A 25,000-nucleotide genomic window follows, 5' to 3' on the forward strand; every position below is an offset into this window, starting at 1 on the left:
ATACTGATGTCATGTTACTTTGTCCTATATATTCTTTTACCCCTACACGCCGCCACGACCAGCAATTTCCACGGCTGAGTCGCCAGAGCTTTCCTGGTTGATACCTGGTTGATGGGGTTCTGGGAGTTCTTCTACTCCCCAAGCCCGGCCCGAGGCCATAGGCTTGACTTGTGAGAGTTTGGTCCACCAGGCTGTTGCTTGGAGCGGCTTTCCTCTGACTTCGTGCTGACCCCAGGCACAGTTCATCATCATTCGGGTTCCCAGAATGACTACAAAACTCGGCTTTCTCTTCGTAATATCAATCTGGTAATCAAAGTTTTTCAAGTTAGTAGCTAGTTTCCTAACCTAACCTTAACCTAACCTTAACCTAACCTAACCTAACCTAACCTAACCTTAACCTAACCTTAACCTAACCTAACCTAACCTTAACCTAACCTTAACCTAACCTTACCTTAACTTTAACCTAACCTAACCTTAACTTTAACCTAACCTAACCTTAACCTAACCTAACCTTAACCTAACCTAACCTAACCTTAACCTAACCTAACCTAACCTAACCTAACCTAACCTAACCTTCCCTACCCACACGACCAGCGTCACCAGTGGACTCCCTTGCTCCACACAGCTAGACGGTCATACCAAGAACAAAAGGAGCCAGCGAGTTAACTAATACAACATTACAACAACTTTTCCACTTTGCATTTGAGCGGTCTTGCGCTCGCCATATTAGCCCTCTCGCTACCTCACTTGGCAGTCGGGGAAAAACGATTATGGTTAGTGTCCTGGGGAGGGCGGTAATGTTGTTAGTCATCCCCTGGACGCCTCGCAACCCGGGCCCAAGGAGCCACGATGGCAATTATATTAGTGCTGGCATATGTGAATAGCACAGTCATGGAGGGAGGGAGGGAGGGAGGGAGGGAGGGAGAGAGAGAGAGAGAGAGAGAGAGAGAGAGAGAGAGAGAGAGAGAGAGAGTGAGTGTGTTTGTGTGTGTGTTCACCTAGTGTGTGTGTGTGGTGTGTGTGTGTGTGTGTGTGTGTGTGTGTGTGTGTGTGTGTGTGTACACACGACATATCCACAACATACTGCCGCAGATACAACTAGCCAGAGAGAGAGAACTTACAGAGTCCACATACTGAGCCTGGGGCCCAAGCACCCAAGCTTGGGCCTGAGCGTGGGTGCTCGGCCAAAGTGACTGAGAAAGGGTCCTCCTCGGGGAACAAAACACATCCCTCCAGCGCCAGAGGAGAAAGAACTTGATGAGGAGTTTTCTCATTAGAAGGTCCGCAGGCAGCGGAGGAAAAGGCGCTCTCCCTAGACTCCCAGAATTTCCCCAACATTCTCCTGATTATTTTTCCCCTCCATCTTATTCCCCCCCCCCCCCACCACCCCCAACCAGCCAAGCAGATATTCCCCCCCCCCTCCACCCCCTATTCCTGACTTGCTCAATATCTCTGTATGAAAATAATAGGGTAGTGATAGGTCACATAGGTACATGAGTACCATAAACTACATGAAGGGTTACTGTGTCTGTATGAAGAGTCACTCAGATCTCCCACAGCGCAGGATGCCTCGTGGTACAGGATGGGGGGGGGGGGGTATGTCTGTTAACATACACTAGGAAAACTTTCCTTGTATAAAAAAAGGGTACCTTTATGAACCCGACCCGGCCGGTTTCAACAGAGCTCCAAGTACCTCATACTGGCAGATCTAGGGTGTTGCAGAGCTCTAGGTACCTCATACTGGCAGATCTAGGGTGTTGCAGAGCTCTAGGTACCTCATACTGGCAGATCTAGGGTGTTGTAGAGCTCCAGGTACCTCATACTGGCAGGCCTAGGGTGTTGCAGAGCTCTAGGTACCTCATACTGGCAAGTCTAGGGTGTTGCAGAGCTCTAGGTACCTTATACTGGCAGGTCTATGGTGTTGCAAAGTTCTAGGTACCTCATACTGGCAGGTCTAGGGTGTTGCAGAGCTCTAGGTACCTCATACTGGCAGGTCTAGGGTGTTGCAGAGCTCTAGGTACCTCATACTGGCAGATCTAGGGTGTTGTAGAGCTCTAGGTACCTCATACTGGCAGATCTAGGGTGTTGCAGAGCTCTAGGTACCTCATACTGGCAGATCTAGGGTGTTGCAGAGCTCTAGGTACCTCATACTGGCAGGTCTAGGGTGTTGCAAAGCTCTAGGTACCTCATACTGGCAGATCTAGGGTGTTGCAAAGCTCTAGGTACCTCACACTGCATACTGCAATGCTCTCTTCAGTCATGTTTGGGCACTCTAAATCATCCTATAGATTGGTCCCCTTCTAAAATAATCTTCCCCGACTCGACTCTACAGAGACGCCGTCTTATTGACTCGACATACCCAACATGAACCTGAGTCCTGGCTTTGTTGCTGTTGACTCTTTCCCTCTTCAGCACGCTGGACTTGTGATCCTGTGGTCCTGGGTCCGATCCCAGGCACCGGCGAGAAACAATGGGCAGAGTTTCTTTCACCCTATGCCCCTGTTACCTAGCAGTAAAATAGGTACCTGGGTGTTAGTCAGCTGTCACGGGCTGCTTCCTGGGGGTGGAGGCCTGGTCGAGGACCGGGCCGCGGGGACACTAAAATCCCCGAAATCATCTCAAGATAACCTCAAGATATTCCCTTTCACAGTACATACGCAAATGCTCCAACCTTCTAAACAAACGTGATCTCACTTGAGCTTTGCCTCTCTGAGCTCCTTTCTGTCTCTCGTTACTAGATTTGTTCTAAAAAAAAATTAAAGAAAAACTGACAAGAAGCCAAATGGCGAAGAAGGGGAAAGAGAAGTATCAGGAGAAAGTGCCAAGCCACAGCGAGTCGTAATGGCTTGGCGCTTTCTCCTGATACTTCCTTTCCCCTTCTTACAGGTTATTTTTAATCTTTTTGTTTTTATAACTGTAATTTTGCCCTTTTTTCCTATTCTTCTTCCGTTTTCCTTCCCTTCTAAACCTTCTTTTTACTTCACCTGACTGTCTTTATTCTTAAATTTTCTCTTATTCTTACTTCTTTTATCTTATTATCTTTTCTCTTATTCTTTCCTTTCATCTTATTATTTTCATGTTTCTCGTTCGTCCTCTCCACCTTTCATCTCACTCCCATTCCTTATATTGTCTCTCTCTTCCACTCTCTTTCGGTTGACGGGCTAGTCATGCCCGTGCCACCTTTTGGGTAGCTGAATCTTCATCAATCAATCACTCTCTTTCCATTCCACGACCTGATAATGGGCCACAAAAGGCCAAAAACGCCGTCGTTTCTCCCTTTTATGATGTGTGGTTCAGTCATCATATTTTCAGCCCCAGTCATCATATTTTCAGCCCCAGTCATCATATTTTCAGCCCCAGTCATCATATTTCAGCCCCAGTCATCATATTTTCAGCCCCAGTCATTATATTTTCAGCCCCAGTCATCATATTTTCAGCCCCAGTCATCATATTTTCAGCCCCAGTCATCATATTTTCAGCCCCAGTCATCATATTTTCAGCCCCTTTAATACGGTTCATCGTCTGCACAGTATAGAATATTTGGGACACAAACACATTATAACGGGATTCAGATAATTGTTGTCCACTTAAAAAAAATGTAATTTGGGAAATGTTATACCCAATGATTCCCAAAACGAAGTTTCTGAGCCACGTAAATACAAGTTGGCTCGAATGTATAAATATACGCTTTATGGACCTCAAACAGTATGAGAAAGGGAGAGGAGAGGAGAGGTTAGAAAGGGAAGAGAGACCAGAGGAAGTAGCTGGAGGCTGGGATAGTCTTGGGTTAGCCTCGGAGGCTGATGTTCCAGGACGCTGGAGGCTGGCGTTCCAGGACGCTGGAGGCTGGCGTTCCAGGACGCTGGAGGCTGGCGTTCCAGGACGCTGGAGGCTGGCGTTCCAGGACGCTGGAGGCTGGGGTAGTCTTGGGTTAGTCTCGGAGGCTAGCGTTCCAGGACGCTGGAGGCTGGGGTAGTCTTGGGTTAGTCTCGGAGGCTAGCGTTCCAGGACGCTGGAGGCTGGGATAGTCTTGGGTTAGTCTCGGAGGCTGGCGTTCCAGGACGCTGGAGGCTGGGGTAGTCTTGGGTTAGCCTCGGAGCTTGAAAGTGTCTCTGGGGCAACAGACTGGAAAATGTACGGTTGCAAAATTTCTTGGATATGAAGGACTGATCCCCGGGGTTTGCAGGATGCCGGCTTATTGAACGAAAAGGATCAGAGACTGAAAAAACACGGTGAAGGGAGCCTTTGATATCTTAAAGGAATTTCAGAGACTGGGTATTCCAGGAGTCAGCAATGTCTCCCCGACGATCATCTGAGAAGCAATCACACTGGAGGAGATTCCGTGTTGAGAAAATTGTACACTGTCTGTAGGACCTCGTACCATCTTCAACCGCGTTATTGTGACTTTATATACCTAGTGTGGACAGTCTAATCTGGACAGTTTTCTTGAAGACGTACCGGACCAACTGAGGGTAATGTCAAACACTGCTGACTGAGACTGAACGGGTAGACGTAACTACCTCCACAGTGAACAACCTAGCAGTGAACACTTGAACGCTTATTGGCTTGAACTCTTGTGTGAACACCCTGTTGGCTCGTCAAGGGGTTTCAGATGATTAAAGCGATACACAAAGTGTGAGCACACGACGCGTGTTGGTTCCATGACCCCATCTGACCCCTCACCCCATGTGAGGAGAGAGGGGAACAGGGCCGCGTCTAACACCACACATGGCACGGGTGAGGAAAGCAGGACTTCGGAATGTACGGGAGGAGGAGACGAGGAGCCAGGGAGAGATTGCAGAGGCTGGAGGGTTGGTACCGAGCGTAATGGGTGGAGAATACTGTGTAGGGTGTAGGAGGTCACGCCACAGAAATCGAGAATCCCTTGTCCAGGCCTTAAGCTCTATATTACCTTTTGGTCATATACCTGTTTGATGGGGTTCTGGGAGTTCTTCTACTCCCCCAAGCCCGGCCCGAGGCCAGGCTTGACTTGTGAGAGTTTGGTCCACCAGGCTGTTGCTTGGAGCGGCCCGCAGGCCCACATACCCACCACAGCCTGGTTGGTCCGGCTCTCTCTCTCTCCTCCACAGTAAGGTGCGGAGAAGAGATAATGTGACCGACGGTCTTCGTATATCTGTGTAGAGTTACTAATTGCTACACTCAGTGAAGTGGTGGGAACACCTCACTGAATGATCACATTATCGTCTTTCCACAACATAAACTGCGCCACTAATTATATTCTCCTCCTATCTCATTGGGTCTATTAATATCGTAAGCGGTCATACCAATTTACCGCAATGCATATTTTATGGGGAAAATTTAACATTACAATAAATTAATAAATTTTACACCAATACATTAATGTTAGTTAGGAGCAGAGGGGGGGGGGGAGATTGCAATCATATGCGGTCTGATTCATCCAAGAACGGGAGTTGGAAATGAATGGTTGTCGAGGGCACTTACAATATCTAACATAAGACTGGCCAAGGAACTTGTAAGAGATTAACAAGACAATCGATAATTAGAGGCGAAGTTATCCAATGCAGGCTATCTTGAGGTTATCTTGAGATGATTTCGGGCTTTAGTGTCCCCGCGGCCCGGTCCTCGACCAGGCCTCCATCCCCAGGAAGCAGCCCATGACGGCTGACTAAACCCAGGTACCTATTTTACTGCTAGGTAACAGGGGCATAGGATGAAAGAAACTCTGCCCATTGTTTCTCGCCGGCGCCCGGGATCGAACCCGGGATCACCGGATCACAAGTCCAGCGTGCTGTCCGCTCAGAGTGGAGTCGGAACACCAGTAGAAGTATTAACCAAAATCTGGACAGTTTTCTTCAAGACGTACCGAACCAACGGGGCTGTAATTGATATGTGGGCCTGCGTACCGCTCGAAGCAACAGCCTGGTGACCAAGTTATCACAAGTCGAGCCTGGCTCCTCGGGCCGGGCATTGGGAGTAGAAGAACTCCCAGAACCCCATCCAGGTACATGCCAACAAATCCACACATTCCAACATATAGAGATTCTTAGACATATAAACATTCTATTGTTAGAGAGGCAAGCAATTTTTCATCGTTAAATTATCTCTTAATTAGTAGAACTAACTTCCAGACTAATTCCAGTGTGACCAACCAAAACAGTGCCACCAGACCACCACAGTGCCACCAGACCACCGCAGTGCCACCAGACCACCACAGTGCCACCAGCCCACCACAGTGCCACCAGCCCACCACAGTGCCACCAGCCCATAACAGTGCCACCAGACCACCACAGTGCCACCAGACCACCACAGTGCCACCAGCCCACCACAGTGCCACCAGCCCACTACAGTGCCACCAGCCCATAACAGTGCCACCAGACCACCACAGTGCCACCAGCCCACTACAGTGCCACCAGGCCACCACAGTGCCACCAGGCCACCACAGTGCCACCAGCCCATAACAGTGCCACCAGACCACCACAGTGCCACCAGACCACCACAGTGCCACCAGACCACCACAGTGCCACCAGGCCACCACAGTGCCACCAGCCCACTACAGTGCCACCAGCCCATAACAGTGCCACCAGCCCATAACAGTGCCACCAGCCCATAACAGTGCCACCAGCCCACCACAGTGCCACCAGCCCGCTACAGTGCCACCAGCCCACTACAGTGCCACCAGCCCATAACAGTGCCACCAGACCACTACAGTGCCACCAGCCCATAACAGTGCCACCAGCCCACCACAGTGCCACCAGCCCACTACAGTGCCACCAGCCCATAACAGTGCCACCAGACCACCACAGTGCCACCAGACCACCACAGTGCCACTAGGCCACCACAGTGCCACCAGACCACCACAGTGCCACCAGCCCATTACAGTGCCACCAGCCCATAACAGTGCCACCAGCCCATAATAGTGCCACCAGACCACCACAGTGCCACCAGCCCACCACAGTGCCACCAGCCCACCACAGTGCCACCAGCCCATAACAGTGCCACCAGACCACCACAGTGCCACCAGACCACAGTGCCACCAGGCCACCACAGCCACCAGACCACCACAGTGCCACCAGGCCACCACAGTGCCACCAGACCACCACAGTGCCACCAGACAACCACAGTGCCACCAGGCCACCACAGTGCCACCAGACCACCACAGTGCCACCAGGCCACCACAGTGCCACCAGAACCACCACAGTGCCACCAGACCACCACCAGTGCCACCAGGCCACCACAGTGCCACCAGACCACCACAGTGCCACCAGGCCACCACAGTGCCACCAGACCACCACAGTGCCACCAGACAACCACAGTGCCACCAGCCCACTACAGTGCCACCAGACCACCACAGTGCCACCAGCCCACTACAGTGCCACCACCAGACCACCAAACAACAGGTTCCCCTGGCTTTGAATACTGTCCACATTTCCATTAAATTCCACACCACTTAATTAATTACGAAGCTTCTTGCCAAAGTCATGGAAGAGGCGACGGTGATTACCAGGACACGTGCCCAGGGCCCCCGAGGACACGTGCCCAGGGCCTCCGAGGACACGTGCCCAGGGCCCCCTGAGGACACGTGCCTGGTAGGCAAGATTGCAGGATAGCAAGTCCTTAGGGGAGTGGGGAGAGAGTCCAGAGTGTGTCTTATCTGGCATCTGGCCGGCTTGCTCCTTGCTGTGTTCTGCATCTTCAGTGTGAATTTTCTTGCCGCCTCCTCCTCTTACTTGGCTGGAACACTCTTGTCTGAACCCTCGCTGTTTGCAACACTCTCGGGTTCCTCTGAAATCGCCGGGTTCCTTTGAGACCGCCGGGTTCCTTCGAGACCGCCGGGTTCCTCTGAAACCGACGGGTTCCTCTGAAACCACCGGGTTCTTCTGAAACCGACGGGTTCCTCTGAAACCGACGGGTTCCTCTGAAACCACCGGGTTCTTCTGAAACCACCGGGTTCCTCTGAAACCGACGGGTCCCTCTGAAACTCACCGGGTTCTTCTGAAACCGCTGAGCCGCCGCCATCACCACCACCGGCCTCCACCACCACCACCACCACCACCACCACCATCATCACCATCATCACCACCACCACCACCACCACCACCACCCCATCACCACCACCACCACCACCATCACCACCACCATCACCACCACCACCATCACCACCACCACCACCACCATCACCACCACCACCACCACCACCATCACCACCACCACCACCATCACCACCACCACCACCACCACCACCACCACCACCACCACCACCATCACCACCACCACCACCATCACCACCACCATCACCACCACCACCACCACCACCACCAGCCATAAAGCTCAAAGATGCATATTTATTCGCACACAAAATGGATGTTTCCCTCCGTTCTGGGACCCATGTTTACATCCGTTTCTTATTCTATTTGTTTAAACCTATCCCTTTACTGAATATAGCCTCTCCCTCTCTCTCTCTCCCTCTCCCTCTCTCTCCTATCCATCCCGCCCCTTTCCTACCTCCGTCCTTCCCCTCCCCCCCCCCCTCCCTCCTTCCTATCTCTTAATTTAAACTGGACCCCTGGGGTGGGGAGTGGGGGGTGGGGGGGTGAGTTTATTGTACATCATTAGTCACTGTGGGAGAGAACACCCTCCCACATCAGCCAGTGCATCACATACCAACAGCCAGACCCCTCGTTTGGGCCTTGTGCACACACACACACACACACACACACACACACACACACACACACACACACACATACACACACACACACACACACACACACACACACACACACACACACACACACACCTGGCCGAAGAGCCAGAGTTCAACCCCCGCAAGCACAACTAGGTGAGCACTACCTACATTTCCAATTCTAATACTTTCCTTATTCTGTGAAACATAAACTGGGATGTTTTTTATTGAGTCCTTTGACCAAAATATTAATTACAGTGTGGGTTATATACGTCCAATTAGTAGGATCAATAGAGCTCTGAGAGTAGATGTAATTAATGTCCTGCTTCATGATTTTATTTCTTCAATATATATATATACACGATTCCTCGCTTCGTCTTCATCTTTCTGTTTTTGAGGAGGCGAGTCCCATGACAGTGTCTGGACCACCTGGCTCCACACGTGGCCTATAACAACAACATTCAGAGAACTCACAACAAACACAGCAAACACTGGGAGACAGGGACAGAGCAAACACAACAAACAGGGTTTCCACAGGCTGCTCCCTCACACAGTCTCAGGCACACAGCCACAACCTCTGCTCCTCGCGCGCGAAGGTTACAAAGTCACGGACGGACGTTTGGTTGTAAATTTCACTTATTTTAACAGGGAAAGAACAAATAAACAGGCTCGATAAAGTCGTTCGTTTGTATACCTCTGCTGGACTCCAAGTGCTCTTCCTAACTCCCCCTCCCCCCTTCCAACCACTTGGGGTTGGACGGTAGAGCGACGGTCTCGCTTCATGCAGGTCAGCGTTCAATCCCCTACCGTCCAAGTGGTTGGGAATCATTCCTTTCCCCCGTCCCATCCCAATCTTAATCCTGACCCCTTCCAAGTGCTATATAGTCGTAATGGCTTGGCGCTTTCCCCTGGAAAACTCCCCCTCCCCCCCCCCCGTGGCTCGGGTTAAGACAATGCTTCTCTGCTGACAAGCCGATCAATTTTACGGTTCCACTTTTCTTTCACCCTGATGCCCCTGTTACCTAGCAGTAAATAGGTACCTGGGAGTTAGTCAGCTGTCACGGGCTGCTTCCTGGTGGCGGAGACCTGGTCGAGGACCGGGCCGCGGGGACACTAAACCCCGAAATCATCTCAAGATAACCTTAAGATATACCCCCCTGATAGTATGAAGCATTAACTAACCTGGGTCAACCCCACAAGGTTGCGCAATGTTGGGGGCCTCCAGAATGCAAATATATCATTCGAACATGCATGTTTCATGCCTTGATTTTTTTTTTTATTAACATATTAGGTACATCTGCATTAGTGCAGCTACCCTAGACTATATGAAGTGGAGTACAGTGTGTCAAAAAAGCTAACTAGGTGATGCTAAGAAATCCCCATCACACAGGATGGTTAGTCATACAGAGGCATGTGATAAGCGGTCTGCACTGGCAGACTCCGGATGCATTTTGAGAATATCAACACCACAAGATTGAATAAGGTAGCAGTGGTAATACAAGTCCCCATCTCGCAGGATGGTTAGTCATACAGAGCCATGTGTTTAATAGCCTGCACTGGCAAATTTTGGGTATACTGTGAGGATATCTTCAAGAATACGAGAGTGAATAAAGTAATTGCAAAGCTCCAGGTACCTCATGCCAACTGGTCTGAAAGGTCTAATAACTGGGCATTCAGTGATGTAGTGCGGGAGATCATGCCGTAGCTCCTGCTCACAGAGTTTGCAGCTGGAGTGCTCAGGATTGGGAGACCCGTCACCTGCAGCCACCTGCCACAGGTAACGGTAACCCAACCTGATCCTTGCAACCACTGTGTCGCACAGTCTGGTGGACGTTTTGTGCTGTCCATAGATGTAGGTTTCAGATCTGAACAAATCATAGCTTTTTATACTAGTACTTTCAGGTCGTTGGGAGTCAGTAAGTTCTTTCCTATCAGATCTGAATGTTTGGATCAATACAGTTTTGACAGCAGAGATGGGGATACCTAGATCTAATTCAACTTCAAACTTGTTACACGCTAATTTGGCTGCAATGTCTGTCTCATTATGATGGGTTATATTTATGTGTGAAGGTATCCATACAAAGGAGATTCGAGACCCTTTACTCTGTGCATCAATTAGGTCATTTATAATTGGTAGTATGAGGTTCTTGCTGTCGATCTTCCAAGAGAAGTTTTCGATTGCTTGAAGAGCAGACTTTGAATCGCAGAATATTATTCCTCCTCCAATGTTTTTTAATGTGCTGGTTGCTAAATGTAATGCTGCTAGTTCTGCTTGTGTGGAGGTCAGCCAGTTGTTTAACCTGACACTGACAGTCTTTGTGCAAATATTATTTCTATAAAACCTACATGCCGCTGCAGTCCGTCCAGTAGAAGACTGGACTGAGCCGTCGGTGTAGACACAGTGCTCGTGAGATCTTAGACTCTCGACGGAGGAGGCAATTGTTTCAAGAGTGACAGCTTTGAGTAGAGCAAGATTCTCATTATCTTTCTTGGTGACAGGTGTGTATGATACTTGAATGGTGGGGTACAGATAAAGAGGAATATCAGAGACAGGTAGATTGCACTTAAAAGGAATGTTAAGTTTAATGAGATTGTAAGCATTGTTTCTCAGCCAATTATCATAAAAGGAGTGAGTTGGTATGTCGGCACCAGTCAAAAGGGTGTTAACAGCACTAAATAATTTGTCTCTGAGCAATGCAGGAGATGTAGGATCTCTCATGACTTTAAGGCAAAAGGTAGTGTTAACTTGCATTATTCTCTCTAGTATGGTTGGAAGCTTCAGTTCTTCCCTCATGTTGATGATTCTTGTGCATCTTGGGGCACCAAGAATTATCCTCATGGCCTCATTCTGTACTACTTCAAGTTTGTCCAACACAGAGGAGGGGAAATTAATTAAGTGCAGAGCATTATAATCAACGAGAGATCTAACAAACATCATATAGAATAGTCTAGCATATTTAATATTGATACCAATATTCTTACCAGTAAGTGTTCTCAATGGTTTTAGTCTTTCTTTTAACCTACGGTGTAGATCATTTACAATGTCACTGTTAATACCAACTCCAAGGTATTTGTGCTGCCTACACGTTTCAATGTTGTGGTTGTTGACCTTGAAAGCTATAGGGACATGAGTTTTCTCTTTGGGATGGAGAACTCTAGATTTAGTTATAGAGATAACAAGACCACATTCAATGCTTTTAGCAGCGAATGAATCAAGTAGAGCTTGCAGTCTAGTTTGGGAATTTGCAACAATGCATATATCATCGGCATAACTGATGACGGCTTCGTCAGGTAGTGTGGGAATATCAATTGTTAATTTGTGCATCAGAACATTGAACAGTGTGGGACTTAGCACTCCACCCTGGGGTGTACCCAACTCAAAGGGTGCACAGAGTTTACTTTTGACCTTGAATTTTTTTTTTATTAAGTTATGAGGTACATCTGCGTTAGTGCAGCTACCCTAGACTATATGAAGTGGAGTACAGTGTGTCAAAAAAGCTAACTAGGTGATGCTATAAAATCCCCATCACACAGGATGGTTAGTCATACAGAGGCATGTGATAAGCGGTCTGCACTGGCAGACTCCGGATGCATTTGCCCTTGAATATTACTAAAAAATCGTGAAACTCTATGGACTCGGCAACCCACATTCTACTTCTACAGACTTCGTAGGGAGGTCACCATGGGAACTGCTTCCCCTTAAAGAGGGGCAATGAACCCATGCGTCCTGGTCTCATCAGGCTCATTTCCGTGTGCAGATTTGGAACCGGTGAACAAATCCACAAAGGCCGTGACGAGGATTCGAACCTGAGGAACCTGACCTGGGAGGAGCATCCCAGACGCTGCCTTAATCGACTGAGCTACGACAGGGTTAAAAGGGCCTGTCATAGCCCTTGTGGATTTGTTCATTTGATGCATCACGTTAGTGTGATCTCTGTGTATAGTGTGTCTGGAACAGGTCCTTCTAATATTTGTTTTATAATTGCAAGTTATTATGTATCTCTCGCTCAAGAGAATACAGATATTTTACTGAGTGGAGGCAGTAAAAGATCTCTGCACGTTCTCCAGGTCAGCAATTTCTTGAGCTTTGGATGGGGCTGTTAGTGGGCAACAATATTCCATCCTCTAATAGAGAGAGAAAACTAATGTCTTAATAAGTACCATCAAAGGTCTGGCATCTCTTGTTTGAAAGGTTCTTCTTATTGTAATTGAAAAATCTTTAATTTAAAATTGTAATTTAAAAATAAATTAAGATTTGTTTAAAATCTTCTTATTAATTTTTGTTCCTGTAATTTTTCTTGATGCTGTGATGGCTACTTTATCCTATTCTTTAAAATTAAGGTCTTAGGATATGATTACACCCAAGTCTCATATACGTTATGTTTCAATAGTGTCATTCCACTGTGTTTATATATGTGGTTTCCGTTTTAATATTTTTTTCAAAATAGTGCAGGAGCTGGAACTTATACTTATTACTCACGATGTTTTCCGTGACCCATTGCTAAACCTGCTGAACATCAGTATGGAGGTTTGTCGTGTCCTCTGTATTAACCTGCTTCATACCTGCTTGAAGGGGTTCTGGGAGTTCTTCTACTCCCCAAGCCCGGCCCGAGGCCAGGTACTGGCATCTAAATACTAGTGTCATCTACAAATGATGATTCAGTACTATAGTTTTGCATCTTTGTCTATGTCTGATAAGAGAATGATAAAGTACCGGAGCAAGCACAGTACCCTGGGGGACTGAGCTTTTCACGTGGATGACCCGGATTTGACTTTGTTAGACTATTACACGTTTCGTTTAGAAATTAAAGATCCATCTCCCTTCTGTACTACTACTACATCTCCCTACTACTCCCTACTACTCCCTAGTAGGTCCTCTGGAGCGCATGTTCTGCGCATTAACACCAAAGTCACACTTTCTCGAAAGCTTTCGCGAAATCTGTGTATATTACGTCTGCGTTTTCCGCGTTTTCCATGGCATCTCGGTAATAAATTATTGGTAAACAGGCATATCAGCTGCTCATCTTCAAGCTGTATACACAACAGTGCTTGTAGCAGCAGCACTGAAAACAAGGCTATATAGAGAGCAAGCCAGAGAGAGAGAGAGAGAGAGAGAGAGAGAGAGAGAGAGAGAGAGAGAGAGAGAGAGAGAGAGCGTATCAACAAGGACATATACACCTGGAGAGAGAGAGAGAGAGAGAGAGAGAGAGAGCGTATCAACAAGGACATATACACCTGGAGAGAGAGAGAGAGAGAGAGAGAGAGAGAGAGAGAGAGAGAGAGAGAGAGAGAGAGAGAGAGAGAGAGAGAGAGAGAGAGAGAGAGAGAGAGAGAGAGACGGGGGGGGGGCCTGCCTGATACCTGCTTGATGGGGATCTGGGAGTTCTTCTACTCCCCAAGTCTGGTGACGCGTGGATGAGCCGAGACGCTGAAGTTCACCACAACAGCGGCGCTCCAAAATGACCAGTAAATACATCGCCTGTAGACCAGAAGCAGCGTAGAGAGCTACTGTGATACAGGATCTGGAGGGGTCTGGAACAGATGCGAGGCGGTAAACCAAGGAATGGAGATATGGTCTGGAAAGCTCACCTATAGACACCAGGAATCTCTGGAAAGCTCTCTCTGGCACCATAGATCTCTGGAAAGTTCTCTCTGGCACCATAGATCTCTGGAAAGCTCTCCGTGGCACCATAGATCTCTGGAAAGCTCTCCGTGGCACCGTAGATCTCTGGAAAGCTCTCCGTGGCGCCATAGATCTCTGGAAAGCTCTCCCAGACTCAGATCTCTGGAAAGCTCTCCCAGACTCAGATCTCTGGAAAGCTCCCCCTGGCACCGTAGATGTCTGGAAAGCTCTCCCAGACTCAGATCTCTGGAAAGCTCTCCCTGGCACCGTAGATCTCTGGAAAGCTCTCCCTGGCGCCATAGATCTCTGGAAAGCTCTCCCAGACTCAGGAGATCTCTGGAAAGCTCTCCCAGACACCAGAGATCTCTGGAAAGCTCTCCATGGCACCGTAGATCTCTGGAAAGCTCTCCCAGACACCAGAGATCTCTGGAAAGCCTCTGGAAACATATTATTTCACATTTAGAAGGGTTCAGGGTGAGGCCTAAAACTGCACCTTGCTCCTGGCATCGTAGATCTCTGGAAAGCTCTTCCAGACTCAGGAGATCTCTGGAAAGCTCTCCCTAGCGCCGTAGATCTCTGGAAAGCTCTCCCAGACACCAGAGATACACCGAGGATGCGCCACCTTGAAGCAACATGACCACCTGGAGACGCGAGATAATACACTCCACGTCACCCAAGACGCCAAGAGCATCCCCACGGATCTCGCCAACCATCAAAACTTCACAAAAATACATCGGCGCAATTAACAAGTTTCAGCGGAGTGGGATTCTTTGAGTCGTGCTGAGGATTGTCAGCTTAACGTGTCCCACTTTCTGGTGATGGAAAGTTGCCTATCAGGAGAGGCTGGTGGCCCCTGTGGTGGCCCCTGTGGTGGCCCCCTGGTGGCCCCTTGTGGTGGCACCCTGGTGGCCCCTGTGGTGGCCCTTTCGTGGCCCTGTGGAGGCACCCTGGTGGCCCCTGTGGTGGCCCCCTCGTGGCCCCTGTGGTGGCCCCCTGGTGGCCTTGTGGTGGCCCCCTGGTGGCCCTGTGGTGGCACCCCCAACCTCCTCCCCATCTCCACCCTCACCCGAGCATCTTCTACACATTTCCCCTTCAAGATGCACTAATTACCTGGGAATGTCTACAACGCCTCGGGCGTCTTGCTCGCCTCTTCCCTGGGACCTCCATGTTATTAACCCACGGAGGAATATTCCCCAAGATATTAACCCCACGGGGGGAATAATTCCCAAGATATTAACCCCACAGGGAAATAATATTTACTAAATCTTGCTGGAGATCTTGCTCATCAGCTGTCCCCGTGAGACGTCCAGATGATTGACGACTATGGACAGGAAACTATGTTGACAACCCAGTTGGGGTTGTCGCCTCAGACGTAATTGTAGCCCCCACAACCCAACCCATGAGCCCCAACCCAACTCATGAGCCACAACCCAACCCATGAGTCCCAACCCAACTCATGAGCCCCAACCCAACTCATGAGCCACAACCCAACCCATGAGTCCCAACCCAACTCATGAGCCCCAACCCAACTCATGAGCCACAACCCAACCCATGAGCCCCAACCCAACTCATGAGCCACAACCCAACCCATGAGTCCCAACCCAACTCATGAGCCCCAACCCAACTCATGAGCCACAACCCAACCCATGAGTCCCAACCCAACTCATGAGCCCCAACCCAACTCATGAGCCACAACCCAACCCATGAGCCACACAACCCAACCCATGAGCCACACAACCCAACCCCATGAGCCACAACCCAACCCATGAGCCACCACCCAACCCATGACCCCCATGGGCCCCTGTCTATCCGAGCTTAAAACTTTTAATTTGGAAACTTATGTTTAATATCAGAGGAGTAATTAAAAAAATTATTCACTTGGGAAAATCTACGTTCAAATATAGGCTTGTTAGCATGCAATATATTTTTTATAAAGGTTTGGTCCCCTGTGTTTAGGGGACCATCCTCCACCAGCCAGGGACCATCCTCCAGCAGTCAGGGACCATCCTCCACCTGCCAGGGACCATCCTCCACCAGCCAGGGACCATCCTCCAGCAGTCAGGGACCATCCTCCACCAGCCAGGGACCATCCTCCACCTGTCAGGGACCATCCTCCACCTGTCAGGGACCATCCTTCACCTGTCAGGGACCATCCTCCACCTGCCAGGGACCATCCTCCACCAGCCAGGGACCATCCTCCACCAGCCAGGGACCATCCTCCACCAGCCAGGGACCATCCTCCACCAGCCAGGGACCATCCTCCACCAGCCAGGGACCATCCTCCACCAGCCAGGGACCATCCTCCACCAGCCAGGGACCATCCTTCACCTGTCAGGGACCATCCTCCACCTGCCAGGGACCATCCTCCACCTGCCAGGGACCATCCTCCACCTGCCAGGGACCATCCTCCACCAGCCAGGGACCATCCTCCACCAGCCAGGGACCATCCTCCACCAGCCAGGGACCATCCTCCAACGGTCAATGCAAAATCTGAGAAATTCCTCCAAATGATTTTCGATATTGTCGGTGTTGTTGGTCTCAGGACCGGAAGCCAGCGGCCCTGTCCTTCCCTGTCCCCTCGTCTGTCCCTTCGTCACGGTCCCTGTCCCCTCGTCTGTCCCTTCGTCACGGTCCCTGTCCCCCTCGTCTGTCCCTTCGTCATGGTCCCTGTCCCCTCGTCTGTCCCTTCGTCATGGTCCCTGTCCCCTCGTCTGTCCCTTCGTCATGGTCCCTGTCCCCTCGTCTGTCCCTTCGTCACGGTCCCTGTCCCCTCGTCCGTCCCTTCGTCACGGTCCCTGTCCCCTCGTCTGTCCCTTCGTCACGGTCCCTGTCCCATCGTCTGTCCCTTCGTCGTGGTCCCTGTCCCATCGTCTGTCCCTTCGTCATGGTCCCTGTCCCCTCGTCTGTCCCTTCGTCACGGTCCCTGTCCCCTCGTCTGTCCCTTCGTCATGGTCCCTGTCCCCTCGTCTGTCCCTTCGTCATGGTCCCTGTCCCATCGTCTGTCCCTTCGTCATGGTCCCTGTCCCATCGTCTGTCCCTTCGTCACGGTCCCTGTCCCCTCGTCTGTCCCTTCGTCACGGTCCCTGTCCCTTCGTCCGTCCCTTCATCACGATCCCTGTCCCCTCGTCCGTCCCTTCGTCACGGTCCCTGTCCCCTCGTCTGTCCCTTCGTGACGGTCCCTGTCCCCTCGTCCGTCCCTTCGTCACGATCCCTGTCCCCTCGTCCGTCCCTTCGTCATGGCCCCCTGTCCCCTCAACCGTCCCTGGCGACACGTCACGGCCCCTGTCCCCTCCCCGTTCCAAGAGGCGACAAGGGCAGGGATGAGACAGGTCACCTTTAAGGAACAATACTCAGGCATTTACCAACCTAAACTCGGCCTCCTCCTCCTCCTTGGTGCCACCACACGTGGCAACACTGTCCTTGGTGCCACCACACGTGGCACCACTGTCCTTGGTGCCACCACACGTGGCAACACTGTCCTTGGTGCCACCACACGTGGCACCACTGTCCTTGGTGGCACCACACGTGGCAACACTGTCCTTGGTGCCACCACACGTGGCAACACTGTCCTTGGTGGCACCACACGTGGCAACACTGTCCTTGGTGCCACCACACGTGGCACCACTGTCCTTGGTGCCACCACACGTGGCAACACTGTCCTTGGTGCCACCACACGTGGCACCACTGTCCATGGTGCCACCACACATGGCACCACTGTCCTTGGTGCCACCACACGTGGCAACACTGTCCTTGGTGCCACCACACGTGGCACCACTGTCCATGGTGCCACCACACGTGGCACCACTGTCCTTGGTGCCACCACACGTGGCACCGCTTCTCCTCCCCCCCCCCGCCTCCCCGAACACACACACACACACACACACACACACACACACACACACACACACACACACACACACACACACACGCACACACCTCGTAGGGGCCTCGTAGCCTGGTGGATAGCGCGCAGGACTCGTAATTCTGTGGCGCGGGTTCGATTCCCGCACGAGGCAGAAACAAATGGGCAAAGTTTCTTTCACCCTAAGTGCCCCTGTTACCTAGCAGTAAATAGGTACCTGGGAGTTAGTCAGCTGTCACGGGCTGTTTCCTGGGGTGTGTGTGTGTGGTGTGTGGAAAAAAAAAAGTAGTTAGTAAACAGTTGATTGACAGTTGAGAGGCGGGCCGAAAGAGCAAAGCTCAACCCCCGCAAAAACACAACTAGTAAACACAACTAGTAAACACACACACACTCACACACACAAAAAAAATGGTCCAACAAATGGCTACTAAAGTTCAACCTGAGTAAATGCAAGGTAATGAAACTAGGCGGTGGAAACAAGAGGCCAGAAACAGGATATAGAATGGGAGATGAAGTACTTAATGAAACGGACAGAGAGAAAGATCTAGGAGTTGATATCACACCAAACCTGAAGTCTCCTGAAGCCCACATAAAAAGAATAACGTCTGCGGCGTATGCAAGGCTGGCTAACATCAGAACTGCCTTCAGGAACCTGTGTAAGGAATCATTCAGAACCTTGTACACCACATATGTAAGACCAATCCTGGAGTACGCGGCCCCAGCATGGAGCCCGTACCTTGTCAAGCACAAGACGAAGCTGGAAAAAGTTCAGAGGTTTGCCACTAGACTAGTCCCAGAACTAAGAGGCATGAGGTACGAGGAATGGCTGAGTGAACTTCACCTCACGTCGCTGGAAGACAGAAGAGCTCGGAGAGACATGATCACTATCTACAAAATTCACAGAGGAATTGACAGGATGGATAAATATAAACTGTTTAACACAGGTGGTACGCTAACAAGGGGACACAGGTGGAGACTGAGTACCCAAATGAGCCACAGGGACGTTAGAAAGAACTTTTTCAGTGTCAGAGTAATTAACAAGTGGAATGCATTAGGCAGTGATGTGGTGGAGGCTGACTCCATACACAGTTTCAAATGTAGATATGATAGAGCTCAGTAGGCTCAGGAACCTGTACACCAGTTGATTGACATTTGAGAGGCGGGACCAAAGAGCCAAAGCTCAACCCCCGCAAGCACAACTAGTTGAGTACACACACACACACACTCACACACACACACACACACACACACACACACACACACACACACACACACACACACACACACACACACACACACACACACACACACACACTCACACACACACACACACACACACACACACACACACACACACACACACACCAGGCTAACTACTCTCCTGCACGCTACTCGGCAACTGGAAATTCTCACTGACCCTCTCTTTATTTGGCTCCCTGCCCTCTCAGTGGTAATGGGAGGTTCGCTGCCCCTCTCTAGTAGTGACCCATTCGCTGCCCCTCTCCAGTAGTGACCCATTCGCTGCCCCTCTCCAGTAGTGACCCATTCGCTGCCCCTCTCCAGTAGTGACCCATTCGCTGCCCCTCTTTAGTAGTGACCCATTCGCTGCCCCTCTCCAGTAGTGACCCATTCGCTGCCCCTCTCTAGTAATGACCCATTCGCTGCCCCTCTCTAGTAGTGACCCATTCGCTGCCCCTCTCTAGTAGTGACCTGTTTGCTGCTGATGATACAAAAAATCAGCAAGAAAAATACTTCTGCAGAAGACACTGAAACACTACAGGCTTACAGTCATAAAATCTTGGATTGGACAGCACAAAGTAACATAATGTTAAACAGTGATAAATTACAGGTTCTTAGACATGGTAGAGATGATGAAAGACTAAACTCGAGGGTAAAAGAAACGATCAGCCTTACTCATAGAAGGAAAGCAGCATGAAAACGAGCTCTGAGAATTCTGATGTCTGACGACCTGACATTTGGAGAACATAACCGAGCAAATATGGTGTCAGCTAGGAAAATGATTGGATAGATTCTGACAATCTTCAACCTCCAGGGATTATCACCACAATTCACATACTATTCTAATCCCTGGTGCTGTCCCGCCGTGAGTACTGCTCGGTACTCACTTTCCCATTCAGAGCAGGAGAGATTGCTGAATCAGAGGGAGTACAGAGAACATATACAGCACGCATAGACACGATAAAACACCTAAATTATTGAAACCGTCTCAAAGCTCTCAAAATGTCCTCTCTGGAAGGAGACGAGAGAGGTATCAAATAATATATATGCATGGAAGATGCTGGAAGGCCAGGTCCCAACTCTTCACGGTAAAATAACAACATACTGGAGCAAACGATATGGCAACAGATGCAGAATAGAGCTAGTGAGGAGTAAGAAGTGCCATAGTCATAGTGAGAGAACACTGAATGAACATCAGAGGCCCAAGGGTTTTCAACAGCCATCCAGCAACCATAAGAAATATTGTCGGAACAAAAGTGGAATTCTACAAGAAAAGAATTGGCACGTTCCGGCAATAAGTACTGGACCAACCAGGTAGTAGTGGATACGTGGGCCTGCGGGCCGCTCGAAGCAACAGTCTGTTGGACCAAGCTATCACCAGCCAGGCCGGGAGGTAGGACTTCGAGAACCCTCTCCAAATATGATCCAAGTATGCAGGCGATGAGTCACAATAACGTGACTAAAGTATGTTGACCAGACCACACACTAGAAGGTGAAGGGACGACGACGTTTCGGTCCGTCCTGGACCATGCTCAAGTCGATTGTTGAAAAATTAAGACAATCGACTTGAGAATGGTCCAGGACAGACCGAAACGTCGTCGTCCCTTCACCTTCTAGTGTGTGGTGTGGTCAACATGATCCAAGTATGATCCAGTGCTATGAGAGCGCTCGCCAGGAGAGCCTTCATGACAAATAACTTCTGCGTTCTTGAAGGCTTAAGGTGAATGTTTACCTTTGGCCTGTTTCCAGAGTTCTACTCCTTCAACCAAATTTTCAATGGTGATAATTTGGTAAGTCTGTGGCCTGGTTGACCGGACCACCAACGAGGAGGTCTGGCCTGAGACCAGGCCAAGGAGAGACAGACCCTGGACACCACCGCCTTGGAAACCTCAAGATGTCTTCAAGGTTGGAAGCGTTCCCGAGGCCCCTCAAAGCCTTGGAATTCTTCAACCTTCCTAGGAGGGAAATTTTTATATATTTACTTGAGATAAAAATTGTGTTATGGGTCGGCTGTCACAGTTAGGAGTGGAAGGGGCGCCCTTCACAAAGATGTGTACACACACTGCACAGGTGTACATGTACACAATGTACAGGTGTAACTGTACACACACTACACAGGTGTACAGGTGTATATGTACACACACACTGCACAGGTGTACCTGTACACACACTACACAGGTGCACAGGTGTATATGTACACACACACTGCACAGGTGTACCTGTACACACACTGCGCAGGTGCACGTGTACACCCCGGGCTCTCCATTTGACTCCCAGTAAAAATGCAACTGTTTAGCCGAACTAGAAAGTTACGCCCCTTAGTAACCTGTCTAAACCGACGGCCAGAAATCGTCGACATTACGCTGCTGTAACTTTAATAATACGCGGCATTTTTTTAAACGACTAAATTCTTATAAGAATACCACGTATCAAGTGTGAGGACAGGTTGGCGCAAGGGCAGTATATTTTATTCATAGAGACCCGACGATATCGGGTATCTAGGCGGCGCCCCGTTCTCACCAACCATGATATCGTACCTGAATTTACCTGGATTTACTAGAGTGGCCATCATTTCTGGCGGCCTTGGCGAGGTGGGCGTTCCCAATGGGTGAAAACATATTTTCTGTCCTACAGTGTGTGGATTGTTGAGCTTGAAGCATATGTTTGTCCTGGTCTGCGTTTTAAAAAACTGTAAAAGGCGCCAGGCCTTTTACAGTGGCATGGATTAATATCTTTAAATTTTTTCATGATCCCCCTCCCCCCCCCCGCCTACGTGGGGTGGGGGGGGGTATGAATCCTCACCACGCACGCCTATTGATAATCCACTGAACAATGCGCATGCGTTCATTAACAGCCAACCTACCCATTGGGCTGGACGGTAGAGCAACGGTCTCGCTTCATGCGGGTCGGCGTTCAATCCCCGACCGTTCAAGTGGTTGGGTTCCATTCCTTCCCCTCCGTTCCATTCCAGCCACTTTGACTAGACGGTAGAGCGACGATCTACTTGTTTGCTACCTGGTTGATGGGGTTCTGGGAGTTCTTCTACTCCCCAAGCCCGGCCCGAGGCCAGGCTTGACTTGTGAGAGCTTGGTCCACCAGGCTGTTGCTTGGAGCGGCCCGCAGGCCCACATACCCACCACAGCCCGGTTGGTCCGGCACTCCTTGGAAAAAACTATCTAGTTTTCTCTTGAAGATGTCCACGGTTGTTCCGGCAATATTTCTTATGCTCGCTGGGAGGACGTTGAACAACCGCGGACCTCTGATGTTTATACAGTGTTCTCTGATTGTGCCTATGGCACCTCTGCTCTTCACTGGTTCAATCCTCCATTTTCTTCCATATCGTTCACTCCAGTATGTTGTTATTTTACTGTGCAGATTTGGGACTTGGCCCTCCGTTATTTTCCACGTGTATATTATTTGATATCTCTCTCGTCTCCTTTCTAGAGAGTACATTTGGAGAGCTTTGAGACGATCCCAATAATTTAGGTGCTTTATCGCATCTATGTAAGGCGTATATGTTTTCTGTATTCCTCTATTTCAGCAATCTCTCCTGCTCTGAAGGGGAAAGTGAGTACCGAGCAGTACTCAAGACGGGACAACACAAGTGATTTGTATAGTACAACCATTGTGATGGGATCCCTGGATTTGAAAGTTCTCGTAATCCATCCTATCATTTTTCTGGCTGATGCAATATTTGCTTGGTCATGCTCCCTAAACGTTAGGTCGTCGGACATCATTATTCCCAAATCCTTGATATGCTACTTTCCTACTATGGGCAGATTTGATAATGTTTTGTAAGCTGTATTATGTTTAAGATCCTCATTTTTACCGTACCTGAGTACCTGGAATTTATCACTGTTAAACATCATGTAATTTTCTGCTGCCCAGTCGAAAACTTTATTAATATCTGCTTGTAGTTTTTCAATGTCTTCAACAGAGGTAATTTTCATGCTGATTTTTGCGTCATCTGCAAAGGATGACACTGGAGTCCAGTGATACTGGAGTACGGATGATGATGATACCAGATGGTACTGTGGAGTAGAGATGGTCCTAGACAGTCTCAACACGGCTGCGAGGAGTTATCATAGGCTCAACAAAGATATCATGAGTCAGCTTGAATGAGACACAGGTGCGTCACACAGCTTGAGTGAGACACAGATGAGACACACAGCTTGAGTGAGACACAGATGAGACACACAGCTTGAGTGAGACACAGGTGCGACACACAGCTTGAGTGAGACACAGATGCGACACACAGCTTGAGTGAGACACAGGTGCGACACACAGCTTGAGTGAGACACAGATGCGACACACAGCTTGAGTGAGACACAGGTGCGCCACACAGCTTGAGTGAGACACAGGTGCGACACACAGCTTGAGTGAGACACAGATGCGACACACAGCTTGAGTGAGACACAGGTGCAACCACAGCTTCTCTAATCAAGGCTCCGCCCTAAACATCTCCCCGATATCACTTCCTCAATATATGTCTCCAGATGAGACTTGGTTAATAACGGCACCTGTGGGGGAGAAGTCTGGATAATGGAAGCTATTGCTCCCATACTCATCTGTTTTATGATATGAGTTTCCAGGCCGGTATTCTGGGTGCATGGAATGGCTGGGTGACGGGAGATGTGTGTGTGTGTGTGTGTGTGTGTGTGTGTGTGTGTGTGTGTGTGTGTGTGTGTGTGTACTTGTATGTAGGTATAGGTGTTATGTAAGCCAGGGTATGTGTAGGTATGGGTGTATATGTGAAGGTCTAAGAGTGTAGTGTTCAGGAGGTCGACTAGGGCGAACGACCGAGGTGTATCAGGTAAGTTTAAAGGCGACAGTACCTGTGGTGCTCTCTCTCTCTCCCTCCATCCCTACCCTTCCCTCCCTCCTTTCCTACCCCTCCCTCCCTCCCTCCCTCTATCCCTGCCTCCCTCCCTCCCTCTATCCCTACCTCTCCTTCCTTAACTTCACACACTCTTCCTCCCACATTCCCTCCCTCTCCTGTCGTCCCGGCCCGTCTATGATGCCAGCTCTCCACATCAGTGGTTCCAAACCCTTTACGCTAAATTAAAGTTTGTTTTCGCATAGTGTCTTTATTACTGGCACTCTGCCATTACATGTAAGGGTAGTACCTGCCAGGCATCTCTCGGTGTTCAAGAGATAACTCGATAAACACCTCCAAAGAATACCTGATCAACCAGGCTGTGAGTCATGCGTCAGGCTGTGAGCCGCCGCGTCCAATAGCCTAGTTGACCAGACGACCAACCAGGAGGCCTGGTCAGAGACCGGGCCTGATTCGCAAGGTGGCCATGGGCCCCTACACTCGGTATTAACTCGGTATTAACAAATTTTAACAATCTATGAGATAACTCCACTAACTGCTTACACCCCCTCTGCTATCATAACCTGTACACTGCTTACAGCTGAGAGGCGGGCCCAATGAGCCAGCGCACAACCACCCGCAAGCACAACTACGTGAGTACAACAAGGTGAGTACTGCCTCAACTTATGGCCCCCTAGATACTCAAAAAAGGTCTCCCAGGGGGCCATGGCCCCCAGTTTGGGAACCAGAACTCTGGACCTTTCCCCCAGTGCCACCATTCACAACCTTCCCACA

General features: G+C 49.7%; 2 protein-coding genes across 2 annotated transcripts in view; both read right to left on the bottom strand.

Annotated features, from left to right (window-relative positions):
- Positions 1-249, bottom strand: part of LOC123765695 (protein PALS1) — a 368,225-nt gene extending 367,976 nt beyond the window's left edge. Inside the window, exon 1 of the mRNA XM_069336852.1 lies at positions 220-249. Within this exon, the coding sequence (XP_069192953.1) occupies positions 220-249 (30 nt within the window). The remainder of the gene's footprint in view (positions 1-219) is intronic.
- A 14,364-nt stretch (positions 250-14,613) lies between these two features.
- Positions 14,614-18,070, bottom strand: LOC138371828 (keratin-associated protein 5-4-like). The gene is made up of 2 exons (XM_069336853.1): positions 17,655-18,070; positions 14,614-14,725 (listed from the first exon to the last, which is right to left on the bottom strand). Exons 1-2 carry the CDS (start codon positions 18,068-18,070, stop codon positions 14,614-14,616), a joined length of 528 nt encoding a protein of 175 aa, XP_069192954.1.
- Positions 18,071-25,000: the final 6,930 nt, after the last annotated feature.

This window comes from Procambarus clarkii, chromosome 37 (assembly GCF_040958095.1).
Source record: "Procambarus clarkii isolate CNS0578487 chromosome 37, FALCON_Pclarkii_2.0, whole genome shotgun sequence".
NCBI lineage: Eukaryota > Metazoa > Arthropoda > Malacostraca > Decapoda > Cambaridae > Procambarus > Procambarus clarkii.